At 38.9% G+C, this 15,053-nt stretch overlaps 1 protein-coding gene across 1 annotated transcript in view; it reads left to right on the top strand.

Annotated features, from left to right (window-relative positions):
* The first annotated feature begins 331 nt into the window (after window positions 1-331).
* rgs7a (regulator of G protein signaling 7a) overlaps window positions 332-15,053 on the top strand; it is a 52,939-nt gene continuing 38,217 nt past the window's right edge. The window contains exons 1-2 of the mRNA XM_053632131.1: window positions 332-629; window positions 2,004-2,129. Coding sequence (XP_053488106.1) covers window positions 2,052-2,129 — 78 coding nt within the window. The 5' untranslated portion in view covers window positions 332-629; window positions 2,004-2,051. The remainder of the gene's footprint in view (window positions 630-2,003; window positions 2,130-15,053) is intronic.

Consider the following 15,053-nt stretch of genomic DNA (forward strand, 5'->3'; position numbering starts at 1 on the left):
TCTACGTCATCATCATAAGATTAATTCACATTAATTCACACAACGCCTTTCCCATCCCTCAGGTTTTTGAAAAAGAAACACAAGCCACAAAATAACGATAAAACAATGAAATAAACGGACATGTTAATTTTTTTTACATGCATATATACATGTATAGTCAAGTCAAGCGGGTTTAATAATCATGTGCACACATGCAGCGTACATTAGCCTATGTGAAGTGTACAACATCAGCCCACATTGCACACTGCATGCTGGGTAAAACCTGACTGTGTCTCTTTCCAGTCGGTCAGGTTTACAGCAGTGTCTCACACATATATCACTTTAAATGTCCCTGATTCAGGCTCGTCGCACTTTATGAGGCGCAGACTCTCTCTCTCTCTCTCTCTTTCTGTGTGAGTGTGTGCGTGCGTGCGTGCGCTCGCGCGGGCTCGGTGCTGGCTGGGTGGACTGCGCGTGCTGATCGCGCGTGCTCGCGTACGTGGTGCGCGCACGCCTGCCGTCCTTCAGCAACATCGCTGTCTGTCTCCATCGACCTGCAGATTCTTACGGCTTCAAATGCATCATCCTACTCCCCGGTTTTCCATGTCGGCCAGCTGACGGAATCCCGACTTCCTCTCGCGCTTTGTGAGGTGAGGACTGCAGACACGTCAACACACGTTATGTGCTTCATCTCCGGGGCTTTATTTCCCTCTCGAGCCCTTTAACCCGGGATGGATGAAGAACGAACCAAACCGGGTTCAAACGCTGCGGGGGGGTTGGAGCTGTCTGAGGTGCTGAAATGGTGAAATAATAATAATAATAATAATAATAATAATAATAATAATAATAATAATAATAATAAACGGGGCCATTTTGGTGCTCATTTAAAGGGTTGTGTGTTTTTTATGAGCGTGTAGGCATCTATACAGATCACTGGCTCTTCATTTGGAGGCTTTGCAAAGAGCTGCAACATGGACAGGGCAAGAATATCTTATGCATTGAAGGTGCTTCTCATGCATCTGTGTATCTTCTCAATACTGCTGCGTTCAGGCTGGAAGATTTGAACGTTTTAGTAATGTTGACCAAATTGTTGTTGTTTGCACTTTCTAACAAATGAGTGTTGGAGATGGGAGTCTTGTGGTACATTTTACAGAAAGGATCATCATGAGGATCAACATTTTAGTCCACATTGCAGAAAGGTGTCAGAGTTCATACATCACCATGTTCGACGTGTTCCGGACGGACCGCTATGTTTATTTGCCATCTCAGTCATATCATCCTTCCGTTCGTCAATAGACTGCTCCGATTTCATGTGATTGAGTTTGATCAGAAGTTACTCGTTGATTTCAGTCTCTAAAAATAGAACGTTATGCGAATATCTTAGAGCTTTTTTATTTATTTATTTATTTATTTATTTATTTATTTATTTATTTTGACAAAAATGAAGTGTGCTTCCTTGTTTCTCGATTAGAATGCTTTCAGGACGCGAGCACGCGGTATACGAGGTTCTTCGCAAGAATATAGCATTTGTTTTTTTTCAGTGCATTAAAAAAAAAAAAAAACTTTTGAACTGAAATGACAAAACAATAAAGTAGAGCTGATCGTGTTTATAATTGGTGTATTTCAGGGACCAAGTACTGAAGCTGTGTATATAGGTGCCCTTTTTGAATTGTATCTTTGCTCCGTATTATTTATCTAATGATCGCAAAATAGAGATTGTATATTATTTTATATATGATTTACATGTAAATGGAGTGTACGTTGAGCAAACTGATGCAAAAACGAGCGTTCTATTCTAGGAAAACAATGCTGTGTACAATAATCAACCTATATATATTTATATATATATACTCTCCGCAGCTGAGCTGAGCATTTAAGAGTGCCTTACACATGGTTCTCTGACAATCCTGGGATTCAAACGCACGTCCTTCTGATCAGTCTGATCAAGTTTGTCTGATTGTCCACATGTGCGTTGCCTTGCAAACATGTAAGTGTTTCCTTTCCATTCTGTATCTCCTCACCAGGTTGGCTGGTCTTCTGGAGAAGCTGTCGAGCACTGGATTTCGGCCAACATGGCGCAAACCAACAGCGTGAGCCAGAACAGCAACGGAGAGATGGACGACTCTCCCAACACGCTGGTCTATAGAAAGGTAAGACCGAGGACGCAGTGTTTTACACTTGTACCTGCTACGTTTGAGAAGGACACCCGGAAGATATAGAGGCGGAATTTCGGAGAGTTATCATTATCCAGAGCTTGGGTTTGAACCTGAATTGTTTTTCAGTTTGGAAGAAGGTACACTCGATAGACTCGAGAGATTCTTATTCAAGCCGTGTAGCTGTTATGGAAGATTTAGTTAAATTTTTAGTTTTAGGGCAAATTGTAATACAGTTTTAATATCGTGTGAGTTTTTCCACACAATGAATGTATTTTCTCATGCTAATTTCTCCCACTTAATACAAGTCTGATTTATTTTTCCATCGATGAGATTTTCCACACAATTCATTTATATTCACATGTTCATTTTTTTTCACGTGTAATGACTTTTTTTTGCCCCAGACTGATTTTTAAAATTTATTTTATATATATTTATTTTTCACATGTAGGAAATATGGTTTTAGTTTAACAGATAAATGGTAAATGGTGCACTTATATAGCGCTTTTATCCAAAGCGCATTACACTGTGTCTCATTCAGCCATTCACACACACACACTCACACACCAATGGTGGCAGAGCTGCCATGCAAGGTGCTAACTTGCCATCGGGAGCAACTCGGGGTTCAGTGTCTTGCCCAAGGACACTTCGGTATGTGGAGTCACGTGGGCCGGGAATCGAACCGCCAACCCTACGATTAGTGGATGACCCGCTCTACCACCTGAACCACAGCTGCACAGATAATCCCCCACCCATACACACAATAATTTTTTTATTATTTTCAGACGCTAATTTTCCACACATTTAATTTATCCATGAGGTTCATTTATTTTCATCACAATTTTTCACACAGAAAAAAATTCGTTTGCCACATATTGCATATTTTCTTTTCTTCACCTGATGTTTATCACATGACTATTTTTTTTTTACAAGATCATTTTTCACATGAAGTGTTCATTCTTCACATGTAGCGCATTAGATGCAGTTTTCTTCCACATGAATAATCCTTATTTCCACTTATTATCACATAGACCGTTCGTGAGCTATGGGTTATTTCGAACAACCCACAAGGACCCCCTCACTCCACAACAGTTATAGGCTATATATGTATATATATATATATATATATATATATATATATATATATATATATATATATATATAAATATATTTAACAGTCATTTCTATTTATGTAATTTTATTTTATTAATATTTAGCATTAATAATATTAGCATTGGACGTTTAAAATTGAATCAAAACATTTAATTTATTTATTTATTTATTTATTTATTTATTTATTTATACATTTTATTGTTTTTGTGTCGTTTAATTTGACTCTTTGAATTCTCTTTCGTTCATTTTCTCCGTCAATGCGACACTTGAACGTGTCTACCACTCGCGGGGTTTTGCAAATGATCATCTCATTTGAAATAACCAGACTGGTTAATTTGAAAACATAGCTTAAATTGTTCTTACAATTTGATATGGCATATGATATATTTAAATATATTTTGAAACATTTAACAAATATAGATATCATTTATTTATTTGTTTATACATTTAAAAAACTTTCCGGCGGATCTCCTGCAATTACGCCACGGACCGCTAGTTGAGAAACACTGACATAGATGTCGTAGATCGCACGATGTCTCGTGGTTAATTGTATTCATGTGCAATGTCATGGCATAAAGTGATAAAATGCGCCTTTACATGTTCGTCACATGTGATTTTTGCACGAGCCTGGACCTGACGATGATTCCTGGGAATTTAAGGGGTTAAACAGATTGCTAGCTACAAGGGGGGCTTAGTAAAAGGCCAGGCACGCAGCTAGCATAATACATTTCACTCATTATTAGCATCTGTGCACCTTACTGACATGACAAAGAAATGAATGCCTACTGTTTTATGTTAATTTTCTTTTAGTTGTCCTCAGGCACAAGGTGGACTGTGAGTAGAGTAGAGTTGTGTAGAGTAGCAGGTGCATTGTGGGTAGGGAGCACACAGTCTGACAATCAACGTGTTAAGATCGTCTGTCAGGGAAACAAGCTCGGCTCCTTGGCTGTCAGCCAGACTGAAATCTTTTTGTTCCTGCTCGCTTTTAACTCGTTGTTGTGACTCTATCTGACGTGTCGACTCATCCGAACGGATTTCCATTCTTTCTCTCTATTTCTATCCACGTCTTCCTCTTTCCAGATTGAGTCATTTGTCTTAGTGCTGTTTAATAACGTCCCAAATGAATGCACCAAAGAAGTCGTACTTGTGTTAGTCACAGACTTTGGAAGCTGAATTATTATTATTATTATTGTTTAATCCGTCAGGGAAGACAGCAGGCGAGACGTCAGCTGGCGTTAGAGAAATGAAAAATGAAGACATTTCTAACGGCGCTAAATGGGTTTTAGTACTTCTCAGGTACATTCTTATCCATGATAATGCATCGAATTTTCCATAATGTGATGATCCCAAGTTGAATCATGTCACATTTTGTTTAGTGACAGCTACATAGGAATCTGAAATAAATTGCTATATTAGCCATCTGTTATATCATATCATAGAGTATATCCTCCATCTGTAGGCTTAGTAGACACTCAGAGCAAAGCGCTATCTACCCTCTTCCGCATACGTGAGCTCACAGATGTTTACAGTCGCCTCGCGTCTCTCGATAGAAATGTTTTCCACTTAACACGATATCTACTTTCACTACAAGGATAGCTGATAGGTTTCTTAATTACTCATTTAAATTCAAAGATCTCTTCCATTGCATCGTTTACTGATTGCTAATAGCTCGTCAGAAGAAGACACGGGGTGACAGTGGAGCAGTTTTGAGGAAACATTGAGCGTTATTACTGCATTATTAGCATGTTGTCTTGTTATCACTGTGTTATTAACATGTTGTCATTTGATTTTTGTGTTATTAGCATCTTGTTGCGTTATTACTGTGTTATTACTGCGTTATTAGCATGTTGTCGCCTTATTATTGCATTATTAGCATGTTGTCATGCTATTATTGCGTTGCTAGCATGTTGTCGTGTTATTATTGCATTATTAGCATGTTGTTGTGTTATTATGGCATTATTAGCATGTTGTCGTGTTATTATTGTGTTGTTAGCATGTTGTCGTGCTATTATGGCATTATTAGCATGTTGTCATGCTATTATGGCATTAGCATGTTGTCGTGTTATTATTGTGTTGTTAGCATGTTGTCGTGTTATTATTGCATTATTAGCATGTTGTCGTGCTATTATTGTGTTGTTAGCATGTTGTTGTGTTATTATTGCATTATTAGCATGTTGTCGTGTTATTATTGTGTTGTTAGCATGTTGTCGTGTTATTATTGCATTATTAGCATGTTGTCGTGCTATTATTGTGTTGTTAGCATGTTGTCGTGCTATTATGGCATTATTAGCATGTTGTCGTGTTATTATTGTGTTGTTAGCATGTTGTCGTGTTATTATTGCATTATTAGCATGTTGTCGTGCTATTATTGTGTTGTTAGCATGTTGTCGTGCTATTATGGCATTATTAGCATGTTGTCGTGTTATTATTGCATTATTAGCATGTTGTCGTGTTATTATTGTGTTGTTAGCATGTTGTCGTGTTATTATTGCATTATTAGCATGTTGTCGTGTTATTATTGTGTTGTTAGTATGTTGTCATGTTATTACTGCATTGTTAGCACGTTGTCAAAGATATGATTAAAAGATATGATTATTAACCCTATTTCTAGACTTTTTATTTTTTTTATTTGCACTTTTTTACTAAGCTTGAACTAGGCTCGTTCTATTTGTTTTTTGTTGTTCGAATTTTTAAAGCATTCATTTTCCAGAAAGAAGCAAAAATATCTGTCGATACAATTTTACAATTTAAAGCTTGAAATGAAATGAATAGTCTCATATTTCACTTCTAATACTCATAATAAGTCATATTCTATCAATTTACAAATATTCAAGATATTTTCACTTGCTAAGATATCATTATTTTGGCAGTGTAGTCACACTTCTAGCATTTCTTGTCAAAGAAAACCCTATAATTACGTCCTACACTCGCAGAAGATTTAGAACATGTAAGGGTTCTTCTTCTGTTGTCCTTCTGTATTCACTGTGTAATCCTACAACAGAGTTACCTCACCTCCCACTTTATTATTTTTGGGAAACAAAGAACCCTTAATTATCTAATTAACTCTTAAGGAAGTCTTGAAGAACCTGTGAGGAACTCTTGTAGGATCCTCCAGGGGTTCTTTGGAACGAATGGGACAAATGATGCAACGTTTCTACATGGAGCTTCGCTGCCTTGACGTTCCGTTTGTTCAGTTTAAAATGTCAAATTTCTTCAGTTGTCCTTTTGGGAAAAATCCTTAAAGAGTCCCTCCAGGATTTTTTCCGATTTTGTGATGACGAAAATGAACACAACTTTAAGCTAACTCTACAACATCCAGAGGAGCTTTCAGTTTTTCTAAATTACCGCAGATTTGTTCCGAGACGCTTATGCGACGTCATCACGACGCGCGTTCATCCGAAGCCCTCTTCGTGCAACCGCAGATTCGCCAATCCGAGTATTTTTCCCCCAAAAATAAGCACAAAAAACTCCAATTGCATCACGAATCTTGAAAAAAAAAAACCAGCAGCAAAATCAAGCATTTTCGGCTTGGCTCTCAAATAAAATCCACGAAATCCTGTACGGACTGCTTAAAGCGTCCATGAAGAATCACACAACAGAGTTTTTCCTCTTTTTTTTGGACGCTCCAAACCTTTCATTTTCAAACAAACCCTTAACGTCTCATCAGTACACACCTCTCCTGTTAGTCTTATTGTATAGATACTAAAGAATTCATAATAGTTAGGGAGTTGTGTGCTTTTTTATTTTTTTAATTTGATGAAAATCTCAATAATAATTCAGGGGTTAAAGCGTTCACTAGAAAGTAATGCGACCCGTGGATGAACGGATGTGTATGTTTACGAGGCTTTTGTGTGATTCGTGCCTATTGTAGTAGCGTGTATTGTATTTTATTACACACGACAGGCTACTATTACATCTGATGAATGACTCGAACACGTTCTGCTTTTTTTATTCATGCTTATTAGAACAAAAAAATCTATTCACGGCTCAGTGTGCAACCCGTGAACGCGAGATGTTTCCATGACGGATTCGTCTTCGGTATGAAACGCATACTAACAGTGACGTAGACCCGAGATTTTCTCGCTGTACCTGGACTTCACTACACACCTGAGTGCGTTTAGTGTTTGATGTGGACTCCGTTCAATTGAATTGCATGAGAAAGTGAATCATTTCCGTGTTTCTCTCTTCCACATTCACTTTCTCACTCTTCATTTCACCCTTCAGTTGGTTTCTGCGCTACTCGTTCTCATTTAGACACACACACACACACCAGGAAGAGCAGTACGAGGGATCCCATCTCCATCCTAGTAAACGAATAGAAAATCTCCATTCCTCAGGCATGGCACGCTCAGAGACTGGATCAGTTATGAATTTACGCCACCACTGGAGAGAATCGAGTTATTCTATTATGCTATTGTTTTTTTCCATATAGTCCATCAAGTATACTGCTACAACAAACGCCATCGATTTGAAGTGCCACTAAAAGATGATGCCATCCAGACTTTCTTAGTCATAAGGTCTGCTTTATTTTTGTATAACCAAACACCTTGGACAGTATTTCAGGTTGTAACATAAAGGATAGGGTTATATACAGTCTCCTCCTAAACTAGTGTAATGGCAAGGCTGATATGTTTGTTTGTGCTATACAGCAAAGACATTTGGGTTTAAGATCACAAGATAGATATAAATTGTTCTTTTCTTCTTTTGTGATGCTTTTCCAGGCAAAATGTTCCTGTAAACTTCTGAATTCCTTCTGCTGCTCATCATGAATTCCATCATCAATAAAGATTAGTGAGAATGTTCCAGTAGCAGCGATGTTATCCCAAGCCATGACGCTACCTCCACCATGTTTCACAGATGAGCTTGTGATGAGTTTTGGATCATGAGCAGATATTTTCTTTCTCCACACTTTGGCCTTTCCATCACTTTGGTAGAGGTTCATCTTGGTTCCAGAACTTTTGTGGTGTGTCTCTGTATTTCTTTGCGAATCCCAATCTGGCTTCCAGATTCTGCGACACAACCTCAATAGTTCTGCTCTCGAAGTCTTCGAATGGTGGACTGCGATACGTTCACCCTTGCCTGTGAAGGTTGTCATGAAATATACCGTGAACAGTCACTGACTGTTGTTTTTGGGTTTTTCTTCACAGCTCTCGCAATGTTTCTGTGCTCAGCTGTTGTTGTTTTCCTTGGCCGACCCATTCGGTCTGTTCCTCAGTACACCAGTGGTTTCTTTCTTTTTCAGGACGCTCCAAATTGTTCTATTGGCTATACCCAGTGTTTGTGCAATTGATTTTCCCTCTTCTCTCAGCTTCATAATGGCTTGCTTTTCTCCCGTAGACAGCTCTCTGATCTTCATATTGGCTTATTAACAACAAATGCAACAACTTACGCCTCTTTAACAACAGATGCAGTCTTCACAGGTGAAACTGAAGGCTAAAACCAAGAATAGATGTTCAGATGTATAAACAATCAGTCTAACAGAACACACCTGGGTAACAAGAAACACCTGCCAGTCACATGTTCCAGTATTTTTGCTCGCCTACAAATTGGGTGGGCTGATACAAAACGTGTTATGTTCTATGTCATTTAATACGTCTATATATAAATACCAGGAAATATACTTTAATAATTCTAAACTCTCTTTGATCTCAAACCCAAATGTCTTCAGTCTACAGCAGCGACAAATGAATCCGCCTTGCCGTTCCAATAGTTTCGGAGGGGATTGTAAAAATGCGCTTGTTCTAATGCATTATCGTTTCTACAGTAACTGCTCATTCGCAAGGACTTAGATAGCTGTAACTCCATCTAAACTACAGCTACTAGTAAGCAGATTTTTTTAAACAAAAGTTTTGCTTAACAAAGACGATCATATTATGTTTGATGTGACGAGGCTTTCTGTTAGTAGATGTTTATTTAATGTCGTTCCGCTTCTGTTAAAAAATTTCGTTTTGCTTTTGTGTTCGTCTTTTCTGGGGCACGTCACATGTGTGTTGAGGACAAGCGCTGAGCTGTGTTTATGTGACTTTTAACTTATTTTTCCTGTCTGCCTCTGGGTGACTTAGTGAAGCGATAAATTATGACCTGTAGCCGGGGGGAACGAGAATCACACACACACACACACACACACACGCAACTACTTATTTTGTGCTGGTTCACCACTTATAAATCTAAATAAACACACACACACACACACACACGCACATTGAGTAGTCCATCACTGAAAATTAGCGGGAAATACTGGGTGGTGTGCTAGCGTAGCATTAGCTAAGATGTAGCATTATTCGCGAGGTGGCTAGCCCGCGGAGTGGAGTGATGTCATTCGATTTAATTTTTTTGAGTGCTGAACTTATCTTTTCCAGCATGTTAAACTAGCTAACTGTTATAAGAGGTTAAGCACATGGCTGTAACATGCAAGCAAACACTAGCAAGCTAGCTTTATACTGAGCTAACTTCCTGCAGACGGTGGAAGTTTTTTCATCTGCTGAGGACAGTAACGTGATGCTTTTGAGTAAACAGTCCTAAAAGCTAAAAGCTGATTAAACCTCAAATTGTTTCCGTTTGCAACCGGATCGCTGACGTTTCTGCGTTTGGAAGATAATCATGAGTATGAGCTCCATCATAGTCATTTTTCTGCCTGTCCAGTAATTTATCTTTTATCACTAAACCTCTAATGCATTATATGATTACAGCCACATCCTGGAGAAGACGCTGTACTAACATTATAATGCACATAAACCGATAAAATCTCAGAGAGTTACTAATTTAGCATGGCTTAGATTAACGCTGCTATTTTGTAATAGAAGTCGATGGACTACAGTTTTGTTCCAGTAAGTTTTAACACACCGTTTTTACCTCATTAAAGCCTCGCTGACGTCTTAAGTGGTATTCAGGCAAATGGAAATCAAATGTGACCCCATAAAGACAACCGGAAATCATGGTGTTTGAGTGTTGGTGGTGTTGATGTTGGTGTTTTAGTGTTGATGATCTTGCTGACTGGTGGTGTTGCAGTGTTAGGGTATCATGGTGATGATGTTGATGGTGTTGTTTTGGTCTTGTTTGGTGGTGGTGTTGATTCTGCTGTGGTGGTGGTGATGTTATTGGTGTTATTTTGGTTTGCAGTAATGATCTTATTGGTGTTGTATTGGTGGTGTTAATGTTATTAGTGTTGTTGTTTTGGTGGTGTTGTTGATGTTATTGGTGCTGATGTTATTGGTGTTGTTTTTGTGGTGATGTTATCGGTGCTGTTATGGTGGTGATGGTGTTATTGGTGCTGTTTTGGTGGTGGTGTTGATATTACTGGTGTTGTTGTTTTGGTTGATGGTGTTATTGTTGTATTCGTGGTGGTGTTGATGGTATTGTTGAATTGGTGGTGGTGTTGATGGTATTGGTGTTGTATTGGTGGTGTTGATGATGTTGTATTGGTGATGTTGATGGTATTGGTGGTAGTGTTGATGTTATTGGTGTTGTATTGGTGGTAGTGTTGATGTTATTGGTGTTGTACTTGTGGTAGTGATGATGCTGTTTTGATGGTGGTGATGATGTTTATTGTGGTGTATTTGTGGTGGTACTGATGTTGCTATTAGTGTTGTTTTGCTGGCAGTGATGATGTTATTGGTGTTGTAATGGTATTGATGTTCAGGTTGGTGGTGGTGATGCTGACATGGACACTAGTTATTGGTGTTGTTGTTTTGGTGGCGGTGATGATGTTATTGGTGTTGTAATGGTGATAGTGTTGTTCATGGTGGTGGTGGTGGTATTTTTGTAGTGGTAGTGGTGATGTAAATGATGTTGTATTGGCGGTAGTGTTGTTGTTTTTGTTGTTGTTAGTGGTGTTGATGTTACTGGTGCAGTTGTTTTGGTGGCGGTGATGTAATTGGTGTTGCATTGGCGGTAGTGTTGGTGTTGTTGTTGGTGTTGTTCTGATGGTGTTCTTGTTGGTATTTAGTAGTAGTAGTAGTAGTAGTGTTTGTTATTATTATTTTTCAGAATTATAATATTCCCTGTGTGTGCATGTGTTCATGAGGGTATGCGTAATAGTGAGAATGATATAGAAAGACTGATGATGACAGCTTTATTTCTCTCTATGGTTTTGCCTCCAGCACCTGAACATTAATAATCTATCCTCAGTGTGCAATTTAAGAGAAAGCGAGAGAGAGTGAGAGTGAGGTGAAGAGACAAAGAGATGAGAAAGAACAAGACATGGCACACGAGAGAGAGAGAGAAAGAGAGAGAGAGAGAGAGAGGCCATGATTGAAGTGATTAATAAGCCATCCACTGTGTGCAATATAAGCCAGAGAGGAGATGGACAAGAGCAAGAAGGACTGAGCGAGAGTGAGAGAGAAATGGAAAACTGCTGGAGTACACACATTAAATGTAGATGTCTTCTGTTCGACACGGTAAAGTACTACACTCTGGATGAGGGTGAGGGAAGAGTGAGTCAGATGGGACTAAAATAAAAACGACATGTTTGCACATTACAAGAAGAAATCTCGAGAGACCAAATGATGTACTAATTCAGGCACATGAATTTAATTAACATATATCACACATCTATTTCATATATACTGATATACACACAGCAACTTGGTGAGGTTTTTCCACTGAATTGTGGGGAGGTTTTTTTTTGCTTTTGCTTTTTTTTTTTTTTTTTTAGAAGAGAGCACCAAAACCGCACATTATCATGGGAGCAATTTTATTAACTCAAGCACTCAAAATAGCAATTTGAAAGCAACTTTGTGACCTTGGGTTTTTATATCTTGCGGTCACATTAAACCAGATATGGCCCGGGCTCCAGAAAAAAAAAAAAAAACCTCTTTCTTGTACACTAAAACATCCTGTGGCATAGAGACTGTGTAGAGCTTATTGTTATGAATGCTGTTTATTTAGTAAAAACTCAAACACTTCAGGGTCATGGTGGATTCGGAGCGTCTCGCAAGAACACCGGGCATGACGCGAGAATACACCATGAATGGGACGTCAATCCATCGCAATCACAAGTTAAATTCATCGATTTATACCATTATTTCACTTATACCACAGCAATGTGGAATTCTTGATTCTGATTGGTCTGAAGGTGGTGATTAATTTTCTATAACAGCAGCTTTGACAGTAGTTTCAGATGCGAGGTAAATCACAGGTTTATATGAATACAATGGTTATTTAAGGAGATTTTGAAAAAAAATTATTTTGTCTTATTCAAGAGAGAAAAAAAAAGATGCTGGCGAATGAACGACTGCTTATCGCTGCTTTAATGTAAGCGATAATGGAAATGAACTTGCTTCATGGACGTTATCCAACATTAAACGTAACTATAAATGAATAACCACGATGACGTGTTGCTCTTTGAGACGTTAGCTTGTAAACGTGTTACTTGAAGAATGGATAATTAGCACTGTGTGCGCATATTAGCTACGCTTAGCTATTTATTTGAAGTTCAGTTGAGTTATGCTCCTTCGTGTATATATAAAAAAAAATAGTCCCTGTTGTAGCCAGATCAAATTTATATACAGTTGTATAAGGAACCAGTTTGATTTCTTGCTAGCATGACAACCTGCGTTTATTTTGTCTTATTAAAGAGAGAAGAAGATGCTGGCGAATGAACGAAATGAACTTGCTTCATGGATCATCAATCTTTAAAAATAGCCAAAACAAAACAAAGCAGATGTTTTACAGTTGGTGTTTTCAGTAGTGCGCCCTCTGTTGGTTATTCAGGTCTTGTATAAATATAAAGTAGCTACATTCATGTTACATAAATTTCTTTCTTTCTTTTTTTTTTTAATTTATTGTCCATGTTCGTTAATGACAATGAGCTGTATACAAATATACAATGGGCCATTTTGACCTGAGCAGGACAGAAGGGTTAAAGCGTGTTTACGTGGCGTACAAAGCCCAGAGCTGCGTGTGCTCTCAGTTCGCTGTTGGAGATGGAGAGAGTCAGTGAATCCCACGGTGTCCTAAAGAGCACAGAATGCAAAGCCCAGTGGGAACAAGGCACTAAGCAACAGCAGGCTACAAAGAGGAAGCGCTGGTCTTACCTGAAGGTCGAAGCTTCTGCATGGGGTGGGTTTTACTCGACTGTAGTTCATCCTCTGCTTTTACACTCAGTTTCAAACCGGGGGTTTAAGTGGACGAGTGCTCGTTACTGGGGTGATACCTTAGGGGCTACTTCTTGTGTACTCTTAGATTGAGGAATATTATTGTAGAGGAACATGATTAAGAACTTGAAGATCAGTGTTGTACAGTTGAGGGCACATTTAACTTGTTTATACATCGGAGAACAATAATGTAGTTTTAGAAATAGAATTTTAAAAGCCTCTTGATTGTCTTTATTCCGTTCTAATATCCTGTGAAGCAACAAACATTATTGCAGAACTCCCAAACCTCCAGAGCTCATGTTCGCATCAGAAAATGGTTTCATATCATCCAGCAGTACAAATATTCACTGCGTACACTTACAGCTTCTCTCGATTGTTTTGGCTACTATGCCGCAATTTACTACATTAGAATCGTGTATATACATCATAGGCAGCAACTGCTGCAAGCTTTTTGAGTAGCTCCACAAGGTTGGCACACCTGGATTTGGAGAATTGGTTTCCGTTGATGGACTGCAACCTTCAAGTCTTTCCATTGATTTTCATTTAGATTTAGGTCAGGATTTTAACTAGGACACTCCAGAACATCTACCTTGTTCCTAGCAAGCCACTCCATGGCCTTATGCTTAGGGTCATTGTCATGTTGGAATATGAATTTCAGAGCCATTTTCAGATGCGTTTGCAGATTTCATCAGGTTCTTCTTCAGAATGCTCCTGTACTTGGCTCCATCCATTCTCCATCAAGTACTGACAGGTTCCCCAGTCCCTGCAGAGACAAAATATAGTATCCCGTCTTCTACCACCATGCTTCACAGTCAGGATGGTGTTGTTTTAGTGATGGGCCGTGTTGGCGTTCATGCCAAACGTTTCATTTGACCACAAAACCTTCTTCCAGTTTGTTGCAGGATCCATTATGTGTCTTTGCAATCCAGATGAACTGTTTTGACAGATGGCTTTCCTCTAGCCACCCTCTCATACAAGCCATATGTGTTGGATTAAGGTCTGGTGATTGACTTGTCCAGTCTAAAACCTTCCACTTTTCCCCCTGATGAAGTCCTGTGTTGAGGTGGAAGTGTGTTTTGGATTGTTGTCTTGCTGCATGATGAAGCTCCTACCAATTCATGCTGATGCGTTTCTCTGTAAAATGTTCCTGTAAACTTCTGAATTCCTTCTGCTGCTCATCATGAGTTCCATCATCAATAAAGATTAGTGAGAATGTTCCAGTAGCAGCGATGTTATCCCAAGCCATGACGCTACCTCCACCATGTTTCACAGATGAGCTTGTGATGTTTTTTGGATCATGAGCAGATATTTTCTTTCTCCACACTTTGGCCTTTCCATCACTTTGGTAGAGGTTCATCTTGGTTCCAGAACTTTTGTGGCTCGTTTCTGTATTTCTTTGTGAATTCCAATGTGGCGTTCTGATTCACACTGATGATGAGTCGTTTGCATCTTGTGGTATGGCCTCAATATTTCTGCTCTCGAAGTCTTCGAATGGTGGATTGTGAAACCTTCACCCCTGCCCTGTGGAGGTTGTTGTTGATATCACTGACTGTTGTTTTTGGGTTTTCCTTCACAGCTCTCGTAATGTTTCTGTCATCAGCTGTTGTTGTGTTCCTTGACCGACCCATTAGATGTCTGTTCCTCAGTACACCAGTGGTTTCCTTCTTTTTCAGAATGCTCCAAATTGTTGTATTGTCTATGCCCAATGCTTATG

This window comes from Ictalurus furcatus, chromosome 9 (assembly GCF_023375685.1).
Source record: "Ictalurus furcatus strain D&B chromosome 9, Billie_1.0, whole genome shotgun sequence".
Taxonomy (NCBI): Eukaryota; Metazoa; Chordata; class Actinopteri; order Siluriformes; family Ictaluridae; genus Ictalurus; species Ictalurus furcatus.